This window comes from Schistocerca gregaria, chromosome 3, assembly GCF_023897955.1.
Source record: "Schistocerca gregaria isolate iqSchGreg1 chromosome 3, iqSchGreg1.2, whole genome shotgun sequence".
Classification (NCBI taxonomy): domain Eukaryota; kingdom Metazoa; phylum Arthropoda; class Insecta; order Orthoptera; family Acrididae; genus Schistocerca; species Schistocerca gregaria.
Genome location: NC_064922.1, coordinates 916,511,865 through 916,538,669, shown reverse-complemented (window position 1 = coordinate 916,538,669; position 26,805 = coordinate 916,511,865). Strand labels below are relative to the sequence as shown.

Sequence of the window (26,805 nt, the reverse complement as noted above, 5' to 3'; positions counted from 1 at the left end):
TCTACGATCGTCTCCATGGGAGAATAGCAGCCTGCATTGCTGCGAAAGGTGGATATACACTGTACTAGTGCCGACATTGTGCATGCTCTGTTGCCTGTGTCTATCTGCCTGTGGTTCTGTCAGTGTGATCATGTGATGTATCTGACCCCAGGAATGTGTCAATAAAGTTTCCCCTTCCTGGGACAATGAATTCACGGTGTTCTTATTTCAATTTCCAGGAGTGTATAATGGCGTCTCGTTTTCTTAGTGTGTTCACAGCCTCCACTACGTTTGCTCACCTTGTCTGTCCGTGAGTGCCAGCAGCAGCGCTTATCGATCACGCGTACTATGGTACCATCTTTGGAGCGGCCTCTAGTATTTCCAGGTCGTCATGTGTCGAGGCAGTGGGGTTGGGTCTTTACCCAGGTTTCAGTCAGAGTAATCTATCCTCTTCTTCAGAAGCATAAAATAAACTAATACATGCCAGAATAAAGCACCGTCAAAGATAAAAACGTAAAGTACCGTGATACCGTCTCAAGCTATGTTACTTATCTGAGGAATAGCCCCGGCCCCACTTCATGGAAAGCGGTCGCTTAGCCACGGACGGAATTTTCCACGTTGATTTCTGCTGTAGGTTCATTCAGTGTTGCTTGTCTTTTAGCACAGACAGCCATGCGCGGCTCACGTTGATGTCTCTTGCAACATCTATAGTGAAGTGTCGGTTTCTTAGTGTGTTCACTGGCTCCACTACGTTTGCTGACCTTGTCTGTCCGTGAGTGGCAGTAGCAGCATTTGTCGATAGCGCCTACTGTGCTACAATCTTCGGAGCGGCCTCTAGTATTTCCGGGTCGTCGTGTGTTGACCTAGTGGAGTTGGAACAGAGCAGCAGTAAGGGCCGCTGGCGCCACACAAGCACTGTCCGATGTGGTCGTGAGAATGCACGACCACGTCAAGAACCGGATTCAGCGAGTTTTAGTTGAATGGGCCGTGATATCCGTGTAGCGCAACTGTCACCTGTGTGTGCCCGCCTCTCGAAGTGGCCTCATGGCAACAAATTGTCAATCAACGACTTATTCTGGGATCTTTCCCGTGCCTGACTTGAGTGGCGACGGCCGTTGCTTGGTCGTTCGTTCGGTCGCCGCAGCGGACGACGTGCATTTGGTCTTCTGACCTCTTCTGGCTTTTCTGTTTTTGTGCCGACTCATAATTCGTCCGTGTTGTTTCACAGTGCCTGGATTTAGTATTGTGAGTTTTTGGTGGAATTGTTTTCCTGGATCCGTGTGTGTGTTGTGGATTTGAATGAACAGTTGTTTTTATGCTGTCTGCGTACTGGATTTGGTGAGGGGTTGTGAACGAAGATGAGTTCGGCTTCGGACGGAGCTGTGAGGAGGTCTGCAGTGTGAGGACAGCCTGGGACCGCTGGTGGGGAGCAGACACTTTCGGACCATTCGGCTGTAACCGACGACCGAACCCAGGACGTTAGAAGTTGAGTGAACCGCGTCCAGTACTGAAACCTCCACTGTTTGAGATCTCAATGTTGTTTGCACGTTGCTGCGTCCAGGGTCGGTGAGACCAACAGCAACATGTGGAGTCTGTCAGGTTGGCGGAAGCTATTCGCGCCTACTACTCCTTGATGTTAGTTTGGATTTAGTGTTAATCTTATTAGTGAAGTGCAACCAGCGGTATTTTCTGCTTTGTGGCCGCTAACGCCACAGTTACCTGCCCTGGAGGTTAGCGTACTTTTATGGCAGTATACCTTTCCTCGTCGTGTTGATGAAGTCCGACACGGCGTGTAGTCACCTTCCTCAGGTCGATCCAGGGAGCACTGTCTCTGGACCACTCCATATTATTTGGACGTCATAATTGTTTAAAATTTAGTCTAATGTTTTAACATGTTATTGCCTTCCCCACTTGTAATTCCGGCCTTCAGCCGTAAATTGTGTGTAACATTTTTTTTGGCTATTACAAGATGCCACGCTATGAATGGCATCAATGTGAGCCACACCCAGCTCACAGCTTGTAACACTTATAATGATTAGGAATAGGTTTATTTTATGTAAGTGAGTATCCGCAGTTTATGAAGTGTGCATTCTGTGGTGTTTGAACTCCTTGATGTATGGCAAGAAAATTAGAGTTTTGTTATGTATATATGAAAAAAGCGAGAGAATATGTTGAAATTTTAAAATATTGTAGTATGATTATGTTTATGAAAGAAGTATATTTGTTAAATGCTGGTTCATGATTGGGGCACTTGTATTTGTAACATGTGAACGCTGCAGAGAAGTCCCTCTACAGCGATAGTGGCATAGTGCGATGTAAAATGTGTGTTTGCCGGTCGAACGGAGCTGCTCCTTTGTGTGAACGGCATGCAGTGTGTGTCTGGCCTTAGCATGGTACACCTGGACAGTGCTAAGACAGGCCTCGGATGTGGACCAGGCTGTTATTTGGTATTCACGTAATGGAATGGCTTCAATACGTTGAAATTCTGACGCCAAGAAGAAATTTTATTTTGGAGCATTCACGCATCGAGAGTCGTAAGTACAATTATCCACCATTACGGCTGCCACTAATCTTCACTACTGCTTCACAGGCTTCATACATTCAGTTATGTAACCTATATGTCAATGGACCAATTAATTTTTGTGTTGTTTCAGTAATAATCACAAAAAACGTCAATTCGTGTTCGAAACCATAACTTCAGTCTTGATCACGAACCTTCGCAGGGTCCTCATCTAAGTGCTACTCAAACTGAGTATTCTGATTTAAACGATTATGCCATTCATACGTTTAAAAGTGATTTTTTGTCTAAAGTAAAAGGAGTGGTAAAAGTTAAGGTAAGAGTAAAATTTGGGCGCTTTGTTTACGAACTACTCCAAGTGAAATGTTTAGGTAAGAAGCTAAAGAACAAACGTGTAAAGATTAATCAATAGGAATGCGAAAAACTTAATTATTTAAAAGCTAAAACCATAAAAGTGAAGTTGTGTGGGCTTTTGCTAAAGCACCCTTAATTTACTATAAAATACAGTTTTGTAGGGTTACAGTGCAAGACTGTGTAAATATTATTGGCAAGAATGCCTGCTTCCCAGGTGGCTAAAGTACAAGTACGTATAAATATTCAATGAGCCGATTTGTGATAGTATTGTTAGGAGTGAAGTTATGCACATTTTCAAAGATAGTATAGTTCTGGTACACATCACAAATGGTTCATTTTGAAGTTAATTAAGCCAAGTGTTGCATTTTATTACCTTCCAAATTAATTTAAGTGAATGGTTAGATTTTCAGTGATAATTTTTATTTTCGCAACAATCAAAGAACCTTGGGTAGTAAAACTATACCATTTTATGTGCTCCCATCAAATTGTTCTCCTATTGAGAAAAAAGTAACTGTTACTGTTCCTAAGGAAAACTGCTATATGCAGAGGAGCTTAAATATTGCTTTTAAGATGTTATTCATGTATATTTGTGTTATACATGTCAGTCAAGATAGAAGCCCTCCATGTCAAAAGTTAGTTCTGCGCTTCATGCAGTGATGTTTCAGTATTTTGATTAAGTAATGGTAATGATTGTGGCCATCATTAGTATGAGCTAGGTGGAATTTTTCTCTCCATAATTTACTGGTGTGCGTGTTATTGGTAACTACTACTACTACACACAGAGTACAGAGTGCACAGTTCAGTTGGTATCCTGTTTGTTATTTAAAGGGAAGTTTCAACTAAAGTAACTTTAATAACTAATATGCAATTTTCTCAAATATATATTTCCAAACTAAAATTTGGTTTTACGGTTAACTGCACAAAATTCTAAATTATACTCCAATACCCTTTTCCATTAGACGAACGCACTGTCGAACTTTGAAATCCTCTCAGAAGGTAACATTAGTGTGCTTCACGCCACTTTAGTGTTATATATGACGACCGTAACACGACATTAGTCAGAGTTTTACTCACTACAATAGAGATTGTAACATAAATGTTCGGCGTAAAGTAACTGAAGATGAGTATTGCATGTCCAGCTGTGCGAACTTGCATTAGATCAGGCAAAATAATTAACAGAAATCTGTACAGATTGTAAGTAGGCTGTTTAGGTTTTTATGTTGGTAATGCCATGTAGCGCTCTATATGAAAATCACTGACTGTGCTGTGTGAAGGCTGTGGTTGGTTTGCATTCTTGGAGTAATATTCGCCATTGTAGTGTTTGGCAGTTGGCAGTTAACAGCGCGTAGCGTTGGACAGTTGGTGAGCTGCCAGCAGTGGTGGATGTAGGGAGAGAGATGCCGGAATTTTGAGAGCGGCCGATCTGGACGTGTGTCCATCAGAAAGAGTAAATTTGTAATATTGGATATTATGAACTGATATATATATATTATGACTTTTGAACACTATTAAGCTAAATACATTGCTTGTTCTCTATCAAAATCTTTCATTTGCTAACAATACCTATCAGTGGTTAGTGCCTTCAGTAGTTTGAATCTTTTATTTAGCTGTCATTAGTGGCGATCGCTGTATTGCAGTAGTTCGAGTAACGAAGATTTTTGTGAGGTAAGTGATTCGTGAAAGGTGTCGTTTAACGTTAGTCTGGGCCATTCTTTTGTAGAGATTATTGAAAGTCAGATTGCGTTGCGCTAAAAATATTGTGTGTCAGTTTAGTGTTGATCAGAATAGGTAAAGAGCGAAATGTCTGAATACGTTCAGTTCTGCTCAGCTGCCTGAAAATCAAATAACGTAAGGGATTTACCAACACAGTAATTCATTAAGTTTACTAAGGGAACATTTGAAGGTCTTTAAAAGATAAAATATAGAGTGTTAACAAAATGAAAATTGATGCAAAGACGTCAGTAGGTCAGAATGAGCGAAACGAAGAAATACCTTCTGTACTAGGAGACAGTAGTTCACTAGACGAGAGTACAGATGATGCAACGGGGTGGCAAAGTCAGATGATGAGCCCATTGCAAATTAAACAGGGTATGACGGACGACCTGAATGAAGTCAGTGGTTACGTTAATGACTAGATCGATATGTTCAATTCATCAAAAGTAGAAAGTGAACCGATCGAGACACGAGAATTAGAATCTGAGTATGAGATCACCTTAGAACAAGATAGCGAGAAACCGCTGACCAACGACGATTTGTTAAAAATGTTGTCAGCACAAATTGCAGCACAAAGTAGTAATATTAACAATCAGCTTAAAACACAAGGTGTTAAAATCAGTAAACAGTCGAAAGAGTAAACTCAAAAGTAAGTGTTGTGGGTAATGCAATAAGGACTTACAAACTGAAAGTGATATTATCAATAACAACGTCACCACTAAGCAGGCACTCCAGGCAAATGCCAGGATGGTTCCTCTGAAAGGGCACGGCCGACTTCCTTCCCCATCCTTCCCTAATCCGATGAGACCGATGACAACGCTGTCTGGTCTCCTTCCCCAGACATCCAACCAACCACTAAGCAGGATCAAATTAATGACATCAACGATATGCGAAAGAAGTGTATGATGAAATGATAATGGCGTCCTCTTGGGTAAAATATTCCGGAGGTAAAATAGTCCCCCATTCAGATCTCAGTGAGGGGACTACTCAGGAGGACGTCATTATCAGGAGAAAGAAAACTGACGGTCTAGGGATCGTAGCTTGGAATGTCAGATCCCTTAATTGGGCAGGTAGGTTAGAAAATTTAAAAGGGGAAATGGATAGGTTAAAGTTAGATATAGTTTGAACTAGTGAAGTTCGGTGGCAGGAGGAACAAGACTTCTGGTCAGGTGACTACAGGGTTACAAATACAAAATCAAATAGGGGTAATGCAGGAGTAGGTTTAATAATGAATAAAAAATAGGAATGCGGGTAAGCTATTACCAACAGCATAGTGAACGCATTATTGTGGCCAAGATAGACACGAAGCCCATGCCTACTATAGTAGTACAAGTTTATATGCCAACTAGCTCTGCAGATGACGAAGAAATTGAAGAAATGTATGATGAAATAAAAGAAATTATCAGATAGTGTAGGGAGACGAAATTTTTATAGTCATGGGTGACTGGAAGTCGGTAGTAGGAAAAGGGAGAGAAGGAAACGTAGTAGGTGAATATGGATTGTGTCTATGAAACAAAAGAGGAAGCCGCCTGATAGAGCAAAACTTAATGACAGCTAACTCTTGTTTACATGGAAGAAGCGTGGAGATACTGACAGGTTTCAGATAAATTATATAATTGTAAGACAGTGATTTAGGACCCAGGCTTTAAATTCTAAGACATTTCCATGGGCAGGTGTGGACTCTGACAACAATCTATTGTTTATGTACTGTAGATTAAAACTGAAGAAACTGTAAAAAGGTTGGAATTTAAGGAGATTGGAGTTGAAAGAACCAGAGGTTTACAGAGTTTCAAGGAGAGCATAAAACAAAAATTGAAAGGAATGGGGGAAAGAAATTCAGTAGATGAAGAATGGGTAGCCTTGAGGGATGAAGTAGTGAAGGCAGCATGGGATAAAGTAGGGAAAAATATGAGGGCTGCTAGAAATCCTTGGGTAACAGAAGCAGTATTGAACTTAACTGATGAAAGGAGAAAATATAAAAATGCAATAAAAGAAGCAGGCAAAAAGGAATACAAACTTCTCAAAAATGAGATCGACAGGGAGAGCAAAATGGCTAAGCAGGTATGGCTAGAGGACCAATGTAAGGATGTAGAGGCTTGTCTCACCAAGAGTAAGATAGATACGGCCTACAGGAAAATTAAGGAGAACTTTGGAGAAAAGAGAACCAGTCGTATGAATATCAAGAGCTCAGATGGAAACCCAGTTCTAAGCAAAGAGGGTAAAGCAGAAAGGTGGAAGGAGTATATAAAGGGTCTATACAAGGGCGATGTACTTGAGAACAATATTATGGAAATGGAAGAGGATGTAGATGAAGATGAAATGGAGATATGATCCTGCATGAAGAGTTTGACATAGCACTGAAAAACCTGAGTCGAAACAAGGCCCCGGGAGTAGACAACATTCCATTAGAGCTACTGACCCACTTGGGAGAGCCAGTCCTGACAAAACTCTACCATGTGGTGGGCAAGATATATGAGACAGGCGAAATACCTTCAGACTTCAAGAAGAATATAATAATTCAAATCACAAAGAAATCAGGTGTTGACAGACGTGAAAATTACCGAACTATCAGTTTAATAATTCGCAGCAGCAAAATACTAACGCGAATTATTTACAGACGAATGGAAAAACTAGTAGAAGCCGACCTAGGGAAAATCATTTTGGATTCCGTAGAAATATTGGAACACGTGAGGCAATACTGACCATACGACATATCGTAGAAGAAATATTAAGGAAAGGCAAACCTACGTTTCTAGCATTTGTAGACTTAGAGGAAGCGTTTGACAATGTTGACTGGAATACTCTCTTCCAAATTCTGAAGGTGGCAGGGGTAAAATACATGGAGCGAAAGGCTATTTACAATTTGTACAGAAACCAGTTGGCAGTTATAAGAGTGGAGGGACACGAAAGGGAAGCAGTGGTTGAGGAGGGAGTGAGACAGGGTAGTAGCCATTCCCCGATGTTATTCGATCTGTATATTGAGCAAGCAGTAAAGGAAACAAAAGAAAAATTCGGAGTAGATATTAAAGGCCATGGAGAAGAAATAAAACTTTGAGGTTTGCCGATGACATTGTCATTCTGTCAGACACAGGAAAGGACTTGGAAGAGCAGTTGAACGGAATGGATGGTGTCTTGAAAGGAGGATATAACACGAACATCAACAAAAGCCTAACGAGAATCATGGAATGTAGTCGAATTAAATCGGGTGATGCTGAGGGAATTAAATTAGGGAATGAGACACTTAAAGTAGTAAAGAAGTTTTGCTATGTGTCTGGCAAAATAACTGATGATGGTCGAAGTAGAGAGGATATAAAATGTAGACTGGCAGTGGCAAGGAAAGTGTTTCTGAAGATGAGTTATTTGTTAACTTCATCTATAGATTTAAGTGTCACGAAGTCGTTTCTGAAAGTATTTGTTTGGAGGGTAGCCATGTATGGAAGTGAAACATGGACGATAAATAGTTTGGACAAGAAGAGAATAGAATCTTTTGAAATCTGGTGCTACAGAATAATGCTGAAGATTAGATGGGTAGATCACATAAATAATGAGGTGGAATAGGATTGGGGAGAAGAGAAATTTGTGGCACAACTTGACTAGAAGAAGGCCTCAGTTAGTAGGACATGTTCTGAGGCATCAAGGGATCACCAATGTAGTATTGGAGGGCAGCGTGGAGGGTAAAAATCGTAACGAAAGACCAAGAGCATAATACACTAAGCAGATTCAGATTGGATGTAGGTTGCAGTAGTTACCGGGAGATGAAGAAGCTTGCACAGGATAGAGTAGCATGGAGAGCTGCATTAAACCAGTCTCTGGACTGAAGACCACAACAACAGCAAACAGATATTAATAGAGGAAAACTGGTCAGAGCAATAACAGGACTGCCTATGGCAGGATTTTAATATGCCTAAGTTATATGACAGCAGAAGCAGAAACTCAGTGAAAGAGTTTTGCAGAATGTGGTATCGGAAACTGACATGCTTGGGAAACAGATGAACTAAATCTGAAATAGTGTGGGAACTATGGAAATACCTCCCAGAGGATTGAAAACATTCCATGGGAAGTAATCACAAAAGCTTCTCGTCACTTTTGGAAAAGGTCGAAGATGAGGACCACTGGAGAGGGAATCGTGATTATCGTCAAAATAATAACAGCCGGAATTGGGTAATCATGAGAATAAGGAACAGAATGTGAATGAACTTTACCGCGTAAATATGATGCGAAGAGGTAGAGGCAGAGCTCGCCGTAACATCTCACTTTGCAGCAGAGGATTTGCACCGTGAAACTATCAAAACCAAAATGACACAGAAAACTAAGGCCCACATGTTTTATGGGCCATATTCAAGTGGATAAATATTACTGGCCCAAACGAAACAAATCATACCCCCAAAACAATGTTGTTCAAATGGCTCTGAGCACTATGGGACGTAACATCTGCGGTCAATAGTCCCCTAGACCTTGGACTACTTCAACCTAACTAACCTAAGGACATCATACACATCTACGCCCGAGGCAGGATTCGGACCTGTGACCGTAATAGTCGCGCGGTTCCTTACTGATGCGCCTAGAATCGCTCGGCCATGACGGTCAGCTCAAAACGATGTGAAATTGAGACACGAGTAAATGGCACCACAGCGCCACAGGTCTGTACACGCAGAAAAACAGTTGCAAGCATAAATGAGTCACAGGCGACAAGCTATGCTACAGGTGCGAGGGAGCGAACTGAGCAAATGAGTGCAATGAACGTGGCGTAGCGATCAGCTGCCCTAGCGCAACTGCAGTAATAGCATCAGGGAGATTGATATCACATGGGAAATATCACCAAAATAAGAAAGGAGTCGATCATGTTGTTAAGTAAAAAACAACCAAGCAAAGACAGAAAATTTGTGCCCGCTCGGGATTATCCGAGCGGTCTCGGGCGCTGCAGTCATGGACTGTGCGGCTGGTCCCGGCGGGGGTCCGAGTCCTCCCAAGGGCACGGGTATGTGTGTTTGTCCTTAGGATAATTTAGGTTATGTAGAGTGTAAGCTTAGGGACTGATGACTTTAGCAGTTAAGACCAGCCCACATCTCGTGGTCGTGCGGTAGCGTTCTCGCTTCCCTCGCCCGGGTTCCCGGGTTCGATTCCCGGTGGGGTCAGCGATTTTTTCTGCCTCGTGATGCCTGGGTGTTGTGTGATGTCCTTAGGTTAGTTAGGTTTAAGTAGTTCTAAGTTCTAGGGGACTGATGACCATAGATGTTAAGTCCCATAGTGCTCAGAGCCATTTGAACCAGTTAAGACCCATGAGATTTCACACACATTTGAAGATTTTGACAATTTGTGCGAAAAGGAGTATTTACGGATCGCGGAGTGGCGTGATGATTTGTTTTACGGTTTAAAGCAATATGAGTGGGAAGATTGTAGAAAGAGTTATAGGGCCATTGAATTACTAAAAGGGAGAAACGAAAGTGGAAGCGTCGAAAAGAGCGTGTTGTCCGAAAATTAAATTAGACGAAAGTAGTTGGCGCTGCGCAATGTGCGCGAGCAGCTATTTCAGATGAAGTGGTTGGTAAAGGAGAAGATGGCGCCACGCAGAGAACACGAGCCACTGATTTTAAAGAAATTGGCGATAGAAACAGGATTATTTTTCTTATAAAATGCCTCTTTCGCCATTACTATTCTGCTCTTAATTTATTTGTTGCTCTTCAGTCTTTTTCTTTCCTGCTTCCAAGTTATTTAAGGCTAGTTACACGTTCTGACACTTTTCCTTCTTGTGACATTACTTTAAAATTCTGTGTGTTGATATTCATTCCATAATTCTTTCCTTTAATCTAATGGTTTCCATTATATCCTCTAATTATTTTTCACCTCTTATTAGGAATACAAGTCGTCTGCAAACCTCAAACACAACATTCTTCTTCATCCAGTTTTAGCCCCCTTATCATCTAGGGGCTTGTGGTCATCCATATTTTCTAATTATAGGTTTGAAGTGGCAGGAGACAGACAGTACCCTCGTCATAGTCCTTTTCCTAGTTCTATCATCTGGTACCGTCTCCTCTCACACTCACTGATGCATTTTGATCTGTGTGCAGTGACTTTATTTACCATGCATAACGCAGTCCCCATTTTTTTCCATCATAACCCATTCCAGCTTTCCATACTTCACCATCTTATTCAATATCTCCATTTTGCTCAAATAACTTATCGAATAAGCCTTCATTGCATTTCTATCTCTGATTCTGCTCAACCTGTTACTCCAACACATCACATTTTCTCCGACTAGTTCCCCTGACACTCATAAAAGGCCTATTGTTTTCCTCTGACACCATGTAAAAACGTTCGCTACTGTGCGGCTAAATGTGGTCTCTGCTCCTCATAATTTCGCAACGTCCGTTTCAAGGGCCATTGATTTATATTTATCGTTGTAGTGCCTGTACAAACATGTTGAACCACCTACAACATACATTCATTAAAGATATGATAATGACAGCAAATTAATAATAAGTGTTGTGTTTAGTTTAATAAATGCCAACGTCCAAAAAAATTTTATGGTAGTTTAGCAATGATGGAAGCTACTACAAAAATTATAAATTGAAACAACATAGAATAGTAACTATAACGTTTAGTCTACCTCAACTTTTTAAACTTCGTTTTCGAATATGAGTCCACTTAATTTTTGAATACCGAATTTTGGATCGTGTAGATACGGCACTAACCAACCAAACAAGTGAATTGGCACCAATCTCTTGTCACGTTCACCAAAAAAGTCGTTGACCTTTCCTCTCCTATGCCAATCCTCCGTGGATAGCTATTTCCCATTGTTGTCACACTTGCAAGTCCTTACATACCATGCATTCCTTCTTGTTTAACGCTTCCGTTTAGCTTTCCCCTCTCACACTCCAGGCACTCGCACGACTCATTTACCATTTCTTCTGTACAGTACTATCTGCTTCCAGGGTGGCACAAGTTCTTCACTGCCAACACTAAGGGATCCTCAATTTTGACGTTATTTGTTTGTGACTAAACTTATTTCTGCTCCTCCTTTCGTTTTCTTTGGTTCTAATTCCTTAGTCTGTGCGCCGTTGATTATTCATTATGTTGAACAGGTCCTGCTACTCTTCTTAAGTTTCACAGAGGACTGCTAAATCATAAGCCAGTCTTTTTAATGATATCCTTTCACTTGGAGTTTTACTCCCAATTTTTCAAGTTCCTATTATTCTTTCCTCTGCTTCTTCGATCCCTAGGTCTAACTGTAAAGAACCAACACTGCAGAATGCTCCCTCTTTTTTTTAAAATCCTAGCACTTCTCTCTTAATCTCTTACTCTTATGGTTTCATTTCTGAGGATTACAAACATTTAGTATCGCTTTGCAGTATTGAGTACTTTTTCTAGGTCAACAAACCTTACGAAAATGGCTCGATTTGTTGTAGGTGTTGCTGCGGATATCAACTGAGAACACTTTTCTATTTTGACTGTTAACCTTGCGGAGAGGCTGTACAAAACACTATATCATTACAGATGTAGTCTATGTACTATTGAAGCGGTTGTACGAGCCCCACAGATGTGCAACACTATCTCGTAGGATAAGGGTTTCTCTTGTAGCTTTGTTCCAGAAATCATTCCGATATTTGTGTGGAAATCCGAGAAAACCTACATCAAGGTGCCCGGATGAAGACATGTTCTTCCACTCCCAAACATGTGTCTACTGTCCAGCAGTGGACACAGATTATTTGTTCTTCTACGTTTTCCAACGGATATCGTGGCGTCCATTATTCATTGGAAGGCTAACACTATTTTCAAAAGGAGTGGGTGCTGTGGCCAATCATAAGCTTTTCGTTGCATAGCTTCGCCTTTCGACGTTCGATTGTTAGTACGGGCCTGAATCGAGGTCCTTCCAGCGACATGTCCGGCTGAAACTGGAACACAAGTGCCTGACTGCGTGATAGTTTATTGTCTTGAGCAGTTAAGTATGCCAGTTTCTCTTCATTAATCACAGACATTGGGTTGTAGATAAGCAAAGAGAACCGTTAATTTATACCTGTGATAGAAACACCTGAGAGGTCTCAGGGTATCAACATTTCCTTGTTGAACGGAGATTACGACTTACATGTCCCCTAATGTGGGTTGCTCATTCTGCCCATTGTCATATGTATATCGTAAGTGGAAAACCTAATGAGAGTAATGAGTGTAAATTTGTTGAAAATACAATGAATTACATTGTGTAAATTCTATGTATGACAAGTATTTTCAAAGCTACGTAATCTGTACACTGATATGCTTGGTATATCGCTGAGTGGTAGAATGACAACACAGAAAATTATAACAAAAATAAAGAAAAGAAGAGATCTCCTTGTAAGTGAGTACACTAAACAGCAAGATTTTTATACACATGTAAATTAGTATATCACCTCAGCATATCTGTAGTCAATCGTTTTCGAAATGCTTAGGAAGGGTACATTTCATGCCCATCGTCGTCGATAGTACATCCCCACTCAACCATATGCCTATGGCAGTTGATGTGACTCTGATTCGATCCTGCAGGTGTCGTCATCGCCATGATGCCCTTTGAATTACTGTTCGTGACATGAAACTTCAGCTTTAAAGATGATAATCTTTCTTTACAAACTTTCTGGCAGATTACAAGTGTGTGCCTGATCGAGAGTCAAATGGCCCATACTCCACAGCAGAGTGACAAATTCATTCTGCGAACCCACTTTTGTATGTGATGTCACTGTTTTATTTTTCGATGATTACTATGTAATTTAAGGATTGTGTTTATACCACGACTATTTTAAAAATATCAGATAATGAGAGTACCTGTACGGATTGTAAACGTAATGCCCAACGACAGATTGTGACTCGGTCATATATTAATATTGTTTAAATTACAGCTGCCAAACCAAAACCGATGAAACACTAACAAACGCTGTTTAATTTACATGTGGAATGCTTCTTTCTCTCAGGTGTCAGCCAAAAGAAATAATTTAATATTACTTTAGCATGATTTTAGTATAACGGCGTGATCCAACCAATACACCACATACGTGATCACAGTGTTTCACATTCAAAGGTAGATACGTAGTTTTTAAGTAGCTAGCATATGAAACTGATGTATTAGTATCTGGTCATAGAAATGAAAAGCAAAGTTTAGAAATCCAGTGTTTTCAACGGTTTATTAATTTTTTTGTGTGGATTATTTTACAAACGCAGCACCTTTTTTTTACAGACGACATTTCAGCCCAGCAGAGCAGCCTTAGCATGGAGGTGGGCGGCGGCAGCGAGAGCGCCGGGGGCGGCGTATGCTGCAGGAGCAGCATAGGCGACGTGTGCTGGGGCGGCGTACGCCACAGCGGGGGCGGTGTAGGCGTGGGCGGCGTAGGCGTGGGCGGCGTGGGCGGCCAGGGTGGCGGCGCCGTTGACGACGGCGTCACGGGCCTGAGTCTGGGCGACGGCAGTCAGGTGGGCGGCCCTGGTGGCTGCGACGGCAGGGGTGTCCAGCAGGTAGCCGTCGGAGCGGACGGCGACGGGGGCGGGGCCGTAGGCGGCGTAGCCGGCGTGCACGGGGGCGGCGACCACAGCGGGGGCGGCGTAGGCGGCGGGGGCGACGACTGCGGCAGGGGCGGCGCCGAGGTAGCCAGGCTTAGCCACGGCGACGGCCAGGATGGCACTCAGGACGATCTGAAATACAGAATGCCACTACAATCATTAGTCGTTCTACTTTTCCTAACTTACAAGGTCTGCATTTGAATAAATGTCCCGTAAACAACTATAAACTGCCTAGTAGGTAATACTAGGATCACTTTTATGCCTCTCCTATTCCAACAGAGCAAAACTTCAGCCGAAACCCACGTAAATGTAGTGCAATTGTTGCTCGTTTTACGTGCAATGTTATTTCGTTAAAATTACCCATATATTTAGCGAGAATTGGGAGGAACCCAGCTTGAAAATGATATGCACAAGTTGCACTCATGTACCTTTTCGTGTATCTCAGTTAACAACTGAAAGTAAAGTAATGCTTTTGGACCCTCCATGAAGGACGTTCGTTTCCTCCACTAGGCTGTGAAAAAAACCTGCTACCTTTTACCATGTGCGTATAACACCGACCACGGTCTTACTTAACAGACCGTAACTGAAATCATCTGCAGTTTGTCTCAGACCACGTAGTAACGACCAGTAAAAGTTCTGCAGTACTCTAATGAGGTATAATTTTTACCCACCAAGTTCTTTCATATATTGAAGACCCCTTCCAAGATTTTCACAGCAAATTCAAGTCCTACTTTCCAATTTCGAATATGTTATCGTACATCCCAAATGTATGTTAAATTTCGTGTGGGCTCCAGCTGGACTTGAGAAATTTACCGTTAACGTTGAAATATAATACAGCAATAGCTATCCGTTACAGGCTGAAGTAATGACATCTAACGAGGCATTTGCTCTTGGAGTCTGGAAGAATGGTACGTACCAGGGTGTTCATGGTTATGCTGCTTCCTGCTGCTGCTACTGCTGCTGCCGAAATGTGCTTCTGTCTGGTATCTGCCCGCTATTTATACGATGTCGGGCAAGCGTACGTCACAATGCGTGAAAGTATCGAACCTTGCACTGCCGGCCTTGTGCGAGGTCTTCCCGTGGGCGTTGTGTTGCGATGGCCACATACCTCCCGGAATGTTTGTTCCGGATGGACATTGCGTTATTTTAACGGAACAAATCGAATATGAGACAGTGATAAAGACTATTTAAACATTTAAAAAATGAAGAAGACATCATTGTCAATCAAAATGCAACATCTGACTCCCTAATTTTAATTTTTTTTTATTAATTCTACTCAGTTCAGTTATTAAATGACTTGGTAAACCTTATATGGCTCGCTGGTTCAATACCGAAGTGCCAGATCACAAATCCAAAGGTCTCTGTTTCCATCTCCTGTCAATTCCACGATTTTTGTGTGCTACTTACCGGTTGTTTTACCTCTGCGAAAAACGCCGCTTTGCTTCCTTGTTTAAAATTCACGTTAAGCCGTAGGTTCCCCTAGAACTGAATGGATAAGTCAGTTCAAAGATTGGAGGAAGGCAACAACATACTACCTTCAACTGTTAATGCCTATTTCTTCGTTCCGCTTGTGCAAATCAAGGAAAAAGTGTCTCGTTCGTTGATTCAACATTATGTTGAATTTGAATCACGCAGTCCGTTGAACTTTTTGATTTATTAATACACAACGAAGGCACGAATTACCGTAAGACATGTACTACGTTTCCTTGCTGTACTTTTGCTGTGTATTTCTTCCCTTCATTTTCCCTCCTCCCAGAAATCCAAATTACCTGTGCTAGATGTTCAAATCCGTGATTCAGTACCGAATTTGAGTTTTAAAATCACTTGCCATGTTTTCTAAGTCTTTTCAGCTAGTATATTCGATATAAACGAGTATCACTTAACTACTGAAATTTTGTTTTGTCCAAGACCTTAATTCCACTGACACAAGATGCTAATACTTTCACAAACTCTCTATCAGAAGTATCGTTTACATTCAGAGGAATGTTAAGTAATGGTCATTTTTTTATATAATAGTATCAACTGCAGCTGAGTAATGTCGATAAAACTTGTATTTTTGCAGAACGAGAATCGAGAATTACGCTACACTGGGGTGACGAAAGTCGTGGGGCACCTCCTGATACCGTGTCGGATGCCCTTTAGCCCGGAGTAATGTAGCTACTCGACGTGACATGGACTCAAAATGTCTTTTGAGATGGAATCAAAAAGTCTTTTGAAGTCCCCTGCATAAATATAGAACCGTACTTCCTCTGTAGTCGCCCATTAATACGAAAGTTTTCCGGTGCAGGATTTTGCCCATCTCTCGATTATATCTGATCAATGTTTTATAGGTTTCATGTCGGCCGATCTGATTGATTAAGGCAATCGCTCAACTTATTCTCAGTGTTCTTCAAACCAATCGCGAACAATGGTGGTATGCTGATATGACGCGTTGTTGTTTAGGAACATGAAGTCTATTAATACATCAAAGATACGCCTCAGTTGCGAAAAGTTACTGGTCTTTAACCAGGTTTCAATCAGAGTAATCCATCCACTTCTTCAGAAACATAAAATAAACACAAGACGTCAGAAAAACCACACCATGTGATAAAAAGATGGAAAATAAAAGCCCACTGAGGATGCTGCAACTGCAGTGAAACATGTTTGGGTTATAAAACAAAACTGTGTTTTGCTAAAGGCGGACCCTATTCAAAAACATTTATATAAAATAAACTAATACATGCCAGAATAAAGCACCGTCAAAGATAAAAATCTAAAGTACCGTGATACCGTATCAAGCAATGTTACTTATCTGAGGAATAGCCCCGGCCCCACTTCATGGAAAGCGGTCGCTTAGCCACGGACGGAATTTTCCACGTTGATTTCTGCTGTAGGTTCAATCAGTGTTGCTTGTCTTTTAGCACAGACAGCCATCAGCCATGCGCAGCTCACGTTGATGTCTCTTGTAACATTTATAGTGTCGTCTCGTTTTCTTAGTGTGTTCACTGGCTCCACTACGTTTGCTGACCTTGTCTGTCCGTGAGTGGCAGTAGCAGCATTTGTCGATAGCGCCTACTGTGCTACAATCTTCGGAGCGGCCTCTAGTATTTCCGGGTCGTCGTGTGTTGACCTAGTGGAGTTGGAACAGAGCAGCAGTGAGGGCCGCTGGCGCCACACAAGCACTGTCCGATGTGGTCGTGAGAGTGCACGACCACGTCAAGAACCGGATTCAGCGAGTTTTAGTTGAATGGGCCGTGATATCCGTGTAGCGCAACTGTCACCTGTGTGTGCCCGCCTCTCGAAGTGGCCTCATGGCAACAAGTTGTCAGTCAACGACTTATTCTGGGATCTTTCCCGTGCCTGACTTGAGTGGCGACGGCCGTTGCTTGGTCGTTCGTTCGGTCGCCGCAGCGGACGACGTGCATTTGGTCTTCTCACCTCTTCTGGCTTCTCTGTGTTTGTGCCGACTCACAATTCGTCCGTGTTGTTTCACAGTGCCTGGATATAGTATTGTGAGTTTTTGGTGGAATTGTTTTCCTGGATCCGTGTGTGTCTTGCGGTTTTGAATGAACAGTTGTTTTTATGCTGTCTGCGTACTGTATTTGGTGAGGGGTTGTGAACGAAGATGAGTTCTGCTTCGGACGGAGCTGTGAGGAGGTCTGCAGTGTGAGGACAGCCTGGGTCCGCTGGTGGGGAGCAGACACTGTCGGACCGAGCTGCTGTAACCGACGACAGAACCCAGGACGTTAGAAGTTGAGTGAACCGCGTCCAGTACTGAAACCTCCACTGTTTGAGATCTCAATGTTGTTTGCACGTTGCAGCTTCCAGGGTCGGTGAGACCAACAGCAACATGTGGAGTCTGTCAGGTTGGCGGAAGCTATTCGCGCCTACTACTCCTTGATGTTAGTATGGATTTAGTGTTAATCTTATTAGTGAAGTGCTACCAGCGGTATTTTCTGCTTTGTGGCCGCTAGCGCCACAGTTACCTGCCCTGGAGGTTAGCGTACTTTTATGGCAGTATACCTTTCCTCGTCGTGTTGATGCTTTCCGACACGGCGTGTAGATCGACACCCTATTGAATTGTACTGTGCAAATGTATTTTGGAGGTATACCTTCGTTCTAGTGCTTCCTTCGGTCTTGGGTGTGTTTCTAAGGACGTGGTGCTGTCCGTGTCTTGGCTCTTGCCTAAAAATATTCCATCGTTGTACTGGTGATCAGACGTTAGGCGGATTGGTTAGTCGGTCGGTCGGCGCTTGAGCTACACCTAGTGTGAGCTGGCATCCTGTTATGTGAATACAACTCTTGGCTGCCTGTCTCACTACCTACACAGATGTAGTCACCTTCCCCAGATCGATCCAGGGAGCACTGTCTCTGGATCACTCCATATTATTTGAACGTCATAATTGTTTAAAATTTAGTCTAATGTTTTAACATGTTATTGCCTTCCCCACTTGTAATTCCGGCCTTCTGCCGTTAATTGTGTGTAACATTTTTTTTTTTTTTTTTTGGCTATTACAAGATGCCAAGCTATGAATGGCATCAACGTGAGCCACACCCAGCTCACAGCTTGTAACACGTTTAATGATTAGGAGTAGGATTATTTTAAGTAAGTGTGTATCCGCAGTTTATGAAGTGTGCATTCTGTGGTGTTTGAACTCCTTGATGTATGGCAGGAATATTAGAGTTTTATAATGTATTTTCGAAACAAGAGAAAAAATGGGTTGAAATTTTAAGTTATTGTAATATGATTATGTTTATAAAATGAGTATATTTCTTAAATGCTGGTTCATGTTTGGGGCACTTCTATTTGTAACATGTAAGCGCTGCAGAGAAGTCCCTCTACAGCGATAGTGGCATAGTGCGATGTAAAATGTGTGTTTGCTAGTCGAACGGAGCGGCTCCTTTGTGTGAACGGCATGCAGTGTGTGTCTGGCCTTAGCATGGTACACCTGGACAGTGCTAAGACAGGCCTCGGATGTGGACCAGGCTGTTATTTGGTATTCACGTAATGGAATGGCTTCAATACGTTGAAATTCTGACGCCAAGAAGAGATTTTATTTTGGAGCATTCACGCATCGAGAGTCGTAAGTACAATTATCCACCATTACGGCTGCCACTAATCTTCACTACTGCTTCACAGGCTTCATACATTCAGTTATGTAACCTATATGTCCATGGACCAATTAATTTTTGTGTTGTTTCAGTAATAATCACAAAAAACGTCAATTCGTGTTCGAAACCATAACTTCAGTCTTGATCACGAACCTTCGCAGGGTCCTCATCTAAGTGCTACTCAAACTGAGTATTCTGATTTAAACGATTATGCCATTCATACGTTTAAAAGTGATTTTTTGTCTAAAGTAAAAGGAGTGGTAAAAGTTAAGGTAAGAGTAAAATTTGGGCGCTTTGTTTACGAACTACTCCAAGCGAAATGTTTAGGTAAGAAGCTAAAGAACAAACGTGTAAAGATTAATCAATAGGAATGCGAAAAACTTAATTATTTAAAAGCTAAAACCATAAAAGTGAAGTTGTATGGGCTTTTGCTAAAGCACCCTTAATTTACTATAAAATACAGTTTTGTAGGGTTACAGTGCAAGACTGTGTAAATATTATTGGCAAGAATGCCTGCTTCCCAGGTGGCTAAAGTACAAGTACGTATAAATATTCAATGAGCCGATTTGTGATAGTATTGTTAGGAGTGGAGTTATGCACATTTTCAAAGATAGTATAGTTCTGGTACACATCACAAATGGTTCATTTTGAAGTTAATTAAGCCAAGTGTTGCATTTTATTACCTTCCAAATTAATTTAAGTGAATGGTTAGATTTTCAGTGATAATTTTTATTTTCGCAACAATCAAAGAACCTTGGGTAGTAAAACTATACCATTTTATGTGCTCCCATCAAATTGTTCTCCTATTGAGAAAAAAGTAACTGTTACTGTTCCTAAGGAAAACTGCTATATGCAGAGGAGCTTAAATATTGCTTTTAAGATGTTATTCATGTATATTTGTGTTATACATGTCAGTCAAGATAGAAGCCCTCCATGTCAAAAGTTAGTTCTGCGCTTCATGCAGTGATGTTTCAGTATTTTGATTAAGTAATGGTAATGATTGTGGCCATCATTAGTATGAGCTAGGTGGAATTTTTCTCTCCATAATTTACTGGTGTGCGTGTTATTGGTAACTACTACTACTACACACAGAGTACAGAGTGCACAGTTCAGTTGGTATCCTGTTTGTTATTTAAAGGGAAGTTTCAACTAAAGTAACTTTAATAACTAATATGCAATTTTCTCAAATATATATTTCCAAACTAAAATTTGGTTTTACGGTTAACTGCACAAAATTCTAAATTATACTCCAATACCCCTTTCCATTAGACGAACGCACTGTCGAACTTTGAAATCCTCTCAGAAGGTAACATTAGTGTGCTTCACGCCACTTTAGTGTTATATATGACGACCGTAACACGACATTAGTCAGAGTTTTACTCACTACAATAGAGATTGTAACATAAATGTTCGGCGTAAAGTAACTGAAGATGAGTATTGCATGTCCAGCTGTGCGAACTTGCAATAGATCAGGCAAAATAATTAACAGAAATCTGTACAGATTGTAAGTAGGCTGTTTAGGTTTTTATGTTGGTAATGCCATGTAGCGCTCTATATGAAAATCACTGACTGTGCTGTGTGAAGGCTGTGGTTGGTTTGCATTCTTGGAGCAATATTCGCCATTGTAGTGTTGGGCAGTTGGCAGTTAACAGCGCGTAGCGTTGGACAGTTGGAGGTGAGGTGCCAGCAGTGGTGGATGTAGGGAGAGAGATGCCGGAATTTTGAGAGCGGCCGATCTGGACGTGTGTCCATCAGAAAGAGTAAATTTGTAATATTGGATATCATGGATTGATATATATATATTATGACTTTTGAACACTATTAAGCTAAATACATTGTTTGTTCTCTATCAAAATCTTTCATTTGCTAACTATACCTATCAGTGGTTAGTGCCTTCAGTAGTTTGAACCTTTTATTTAGCTGGCATTAGTGGCGATCGCAGTATTGCAGTAGTTCGACTAACGAAGATTTTTGTGAGGTAAGTGATTTGTGAAAGGTATCGTTTAACGTTAGTCAGGGCCATTCTTTTGCAGAGATTATTGAAAGCCAGATTGCGTTGCGCTAAAAATATTGTGTGTCAGTTTAGTGTAGATCAGAATACGTAAAGAGCGAAATGTCTGAGTACATTCATTTCTGCTCAGCTGCCTGAAAATCAAATAACGTAATGGATTTACCAGCACAGTATTCATTAAGTTTTCTAAGGGGACATTTCAAGGTCTTTAAAAGATAAAATATAGAGAGTTAACAAAATTAAAATATGTGCAAAGACGTCTGTAGGTCAGAATGAGCGAAACGAAGAAATACCTGTTGTACTAGGAGACAGAAATTCACTAGACGAGAGCACAGATGATGCAAGAGGATGGCAACAGGATTACGTCGAGTACCATTCGCACGTCAACGATCAAATTTAGATGATGAGCCCGTTTCAAATAAAACATGACGGACGACATGAATGAAGACAGTGATTATGCCAATGGCTCGATGGATATGTTCATCAAAAAAACGAAAGTGAAACGATTGAAACACGAAAATTGAAATCTGAGTGTGAGGACACCTTAGAACGAGAAACCGCTGAGCATGAACGATTTGTTAAAAATGTTGTCAGTACAAATTGCAGCACAAGATAGTAATATGAGCTATCAGCTTAAAACACAAGGTGTTTAAATCAGTAAACAGATCGAAAAGGTAGACTCAAAAGTAAGTATTGTGAGAAAAGGTCATAACAACTGAAACAGATACTATCAATAACAATGTCATCACTAAGCAGGGACAGATTAATAACGTCAACGATCTGTTCGATACCGAAATAATGAAGATTCAAGACACCGTTTAACCTCTGGTTGTAACAAAAGTTGATGAAAATGTTTACAGCCTCAAAACCGAAACAGTAAACAAATGAAAAACTGTAATTCGTCAGTTGAGACAAACGGTGAGTGATTCCGAAAAGGAAATGAGTAAACAAATGACAACATGCGAAAAGAAGTGTGCACAGAACATTTCCCGAAATTCAAGGTAAAGTGAGCGACCTTGAAAGGAAAATAAAAGAAAAATCGAATTATGTCATTGACAGAACAACGTGTAGCAATTTGCTAGAGGGCGAAGAATGATTCGATCTGGCAAAAAGGCATAATGGATGGCACCCCTTAGATTTTTTGAAAAACTGTGAAATGAATATTCCTGATCACATAACGAACCAGGAAAACGAAAATGTAACCATGAGCGCATTAGCTGGCAAAGTGAAAAGATGTGGCCTAAATTTGGATACAGAACAAATGTCATTTGGCGAATTTAAACAGAAATTCATAGTGGAAAACTGGTCAGAGCAATAACAGGACTGTCTAAGGTGGGAGTTTATCATGGCCAGGTTATATGGCAACAGAGGCAGAAACTCAGTGAAAGAGTTTTGCAGAATGTGGTATCGAAAACTTACACTGATGGGAAACAGATGAACAGAATCTGAAATAGTGTGGGAACTATGGAAAAAGCTCACAGAGGATTCAAAACGTTGCATGGGAAGTAATCACAAAAGCTTCTCGTCATTTGTAGAAAAGGTCGAAATGAGGACCACTGGAGAGGAAACCGTGGTTATCGTCAAAATAATAACAGCTGGGATCGGGTGATCATGAGAATAATGAACAGAATGAGAATGAACGTCACCGCATAAATATGATGCAAAGACGTAGAGGGAGAGCTCGCGGTAGCATCTGACTTTGCAGTAGAGGATTTGCTCCATGAAATTATCAAAACCAAAATGATGCGGAAAACTATGGCCCACGTGTTTCGTGGCCCATATTCGTGAGAACAAATATTACTGGCCCAAACTAAAGAAATCATACTGACCAAAACAATGTGGTTGAAATGGCTCTGAGTACTATGGGACTTAACGTCTCCGGTCATCAGTCCCCTAGAACTTGGACTACTTAAACCTAACTAACCTAAGGACATCACACACACACATCCATGCCTGAGGCAGGATTCGGACCTGTCACCGTACCAGTCGCGCGGTTCCGGACTGAAGCGCCTAGTACCGCTCGGCCACAATGGCCAGCTCAAAACAATGTGAATTCGAGACACGAGTAAATGGAATCGCAGCGCCACAGGTCTGTACACGCAGAACAACAGGTGCAAGCGTAAAAGAGTCACAGGCGACAGGCAATGCTACAGGGTCGAGGGTGCGAACTGAACAAACGAGTGCAATGAACGTGGTGGAGCGATCAGCTGCCCCTAGCGCAACTGCAGTAATGGCAGCGGGGAGGATGATGTCACATGGGCGTTCAGTGGACCTTTTTTCGTTTAAAATATCACCAAAATAAGTAAGGAATCGGACATTTTATTAAGTAAAAGACAACTAAACAAAGACAATTTGTGGTCGTGCGGGATCAGTTGAGAGGTCTTGGCGCTGCAGTCATGGACTGTGCGGCTGGTCCTGGCGGAAGTTCGAGTCCTCCCTCGGTCAGGCGTGTGTGCGTTTGTCCTTAGGATAATTTAGATAAAGTAGTGTGTAAGCTTAGGGACTGAGGACCTTAGCAGTTAAGTCCCATAGGGTTTCACAAACATTTGAACATTTTTACAATTTGAGCGAAAAGCAGTATTTAGGGATCGTGATGATTTGTTTTACGGTTTAAAGAAATATGAGTGGGAAGAATTTAGAAAGGGTGGTAGGGCAAGGGAATTAGTGAAAGGGAGAATGAAAGTGGAAACGTCGAAAAGAGGTTATTGTTCGAAAATGAAATTAGATGAAAGTAGTTAGCACTGTCCAAGGTGCTTGAGCAGAGATTTCAAATGAAGTGGTTGGTAAGGGAGAAGAAGGTGCCACGCAAAGCACGCGACCGACTGATGTCAAAGAAATTGGTGCCAGAAACAAGATTATTTTTCTTATAAAATGCGTCTTTCTACATTACTATTCTGCTCTTAATTTATTTGTCGCTCTTCAGTCGGTTTCTGTCCTGCTTCCAAGTTATTTAAGGCAAGCTACACGTTCTGACACTTCTCCTCCTTGTGACATTACTTTTATATTGTGTGTGTTGATTTTCATTCCATAAATCTTCCCTTTAACCTAATGCTTTCCACTATATCCTTTAATTCTGTTTCTCCTCTTACTAGGTGTATGCAGACCTCAAAAACCACATTTCTCTTCCTCCAGGTTTTACCCCCTTATCATCTAGGGCATTGTGGTCATTCATATTTTCTAATTATATATAGGTAGGAGACAGATAGGTAGGAGACAGATAGGAGCTTTGTCGTAGTCATTATCCTAGTTCTATCAGTACTTCTCCTCTCACTTTCACTGATGCATTTTTATATGTATACAATGAGTTTATTTCCCATGCATAACGCAGTCCCCATTTTATTTTCATAATAACCCATTTCAGCTTCCGATACTTCGCCATCTTACCCAGTATCTACCTTTTGCTCGAATAACTTATCGAATAAACCTTCATTGAATTTCTCTCTCTTATTCTGCTCAACCTGTTACTCCAACACATCAAACTTTCTCCGACTAGTTCTCCTGACACTCATATAATACCTTTTGTTTTCCTCTGACACCACGTAAAAATGTTCGCTTCTGTGCTACTAAATGTGTTCTCTGCTCCTCATAACTTCGCAACGTCCGTTTCAACAGCCATTGATTTAAATTTATCGTTTTAGTGTCTATACAAACTTGTTGAACCACCTACAACATACATTCATTAAAGATATGATAATGACAGCAAACTAATAAAAAGGGTTGTGTTTAGTTTAATAAATGACACCGTCCAAAAAAATTTGATGGTAGTTTAGCAATGATGGAAGATACGACAAAATTTATAAATTGAAACAACATAGAATAGTAACTATAACGTTTAGTCTACCTCATCTTTTAAAACTTCGCTTTCGAATATGAGTCCACTTAATTTTTGAATACCGAATTAGGGATCGTGTAGATACGGCACTAACCAACCAAACAAGTGAATTGGCACCATTCTCTTGTCATGTTCACCAACAAATCGTTGACCTTTCCTCTCCTATGCCAATCCTCCGTGGATAACTATTTCCCATTGTTGTCACACTTGCAAGTCCTTACATACCATGCATTCCTTCTTGTTTAACGCTTCCGTTTAGCTTTCCCCTGTCCCACTCCAGGAACTCGCACGACACATTTACCATTTCTTCTGTACAATATTATCTGCTTCCAGGGTGGCGCAAGTTCTTCACTGCCAACACTAAGGGATCCTCAATTCTGACATTATTTGTTTGTGACTAAACTTATTTCTGTTCCTCCTTTCATTTTCTTTGGTCCTCATTCTTTAGTATATGCATCGTTGATTATTCATTATGTTGAACGGGTCCTGCAATTCTTCTTCAGTTTCACAGAGGACTGCTAAATCGTAAGCCAGTCTTTCTAATGATATCCTTTGACGCTCAGTTTTAGTCGTAGTTTTTTACGTTTCTATTATTCATTCCTTTGCTTCTTCGACCCGTAGGTCGAACTGTAAAGAACAAATCCTAGCACCTCTCTCCCAATCTTGTACCCTTATGGTTTGATTATGTTCTTGTAAGTACAGTATATTATTCTTCTCTTACTGTAATATATTTCGGAGGATTATAAATACTTAATATCGCTTCACCGAATTGAGTCCTTTTTGTAGGTCAACAAAACTTTACGAAAGTGACTCGATTTTTCGTAGGGCTTGCTCCGGTTATCAACTGAGAACACTTTTCGATTCTGAGTGTCGTCCTTGCGGAGAGGCTATGCAAAGCACTGTGTCATTAGAGATGTAGTCCACGTCCTACTGAAGCGGCTAAACGAGACCACAGATGTGCAACACTATCTCTTAGTGAACAAAGGGTAAGGATTTCGCTTGTGGCTTTGTTCCAAAAATCATTAAGACATTGTCGTGGAAATCAGAGAAAACGTATATCAAGGTGCCTGGATGAGGACATGTTATTTCATTCCCAAACATTTGTCTACTGTCCAGAAGTGGTGTCCATTATTCGTTGGAAGGCAAAAATTTATCTCAGAAGCGGTGGCTACTGTTGCCAATCATAATTAGTTCGTTTGAGTAGCTTCTGCTTTCGGCGTTCCATTGTTAGTATGGGCCTGAGTCTAGGTCCATTTCGCAAAAGGTCCAGCTGCAACTGAAACACAAGAGTCTGGCTGCGTAATAGTTTATTTGCCTGAGCTGTTAAGTATGTCAGTTTCTCTTCATTCATCATCGTCATTGGGTTATAGATAAACAAAGAGAACCGTTAATTTATACCTGTAATAGAAACACCTGAGAGGTCTCAGGGTATCAACATGTCCTTGTTGAACGGAGATTACGACTTACATACCCCCTAGTGTGGGTGGCTCATTCTGGTCATACGTACACTGTAAGGGAAAATCATAATGAGAGTAATGAGTATAAATTTGTTGCTAATACAATAAATTACATTGTGTAAAATCTAAAGCTACATAATCTGAACACTGCTATGCTTGCTGTATCGCTGAGTGGTAGAACGACAACTCAGAAAGTTATAACAATAATAGAGAAAAGAAGAGAGCTCCTTGTAAGTGAGTACACTGAACAGCACAATTGTTATACATATATAAATTAGTATATCACCTCAGCAAATCTGAACTCAATCGTTTTCGGAATGTATGAGAT

At 41.1% G+C, this 26,805-nt stretch overlaps 1 protein-coding gene and 1 long non-coding RNA gene across 2 annotated transcripts in view; one reads left to right on the top strand and one right to left on the bottom strand.

The window, feature by feature from the left end:
* Positions 1-15,059, bottom strand: part of LOC126355515 (cuticle protein 16.5-like) — a 260,085-nt gene extending 245,026 nt beyond the window's left edge. Inside the window, exon 1 of the mRNA XM_050005858.1 lies at positions 15,003-15,059. Within this exon, the coding sequence (XP_049861815.1) occupies positions 15,003-15,014 (12 nt within the window). The 5' untranslated portion in view covers positions 15,015-15,059. The remainder of the gene's footprint in view (positions 1-15,002) is intronic.
* LOC126355528 (uncharacterized) overlaps positions 1-26,805 on the top strand; it is a 57,827-nt gene that overhangs the window by 5,777 nt on the left and 25,245 nt on the right. The window contains exon 2 of the long non-coding RNA XR_007565506.1: positions 13,805-13,999. This is a non-coding gene — a long non-coding RNA (uncharacterized LOC126355528). The remainder of the gene's footprint in view (positions 1-13,804; positions 14,000-26,805) is intronic.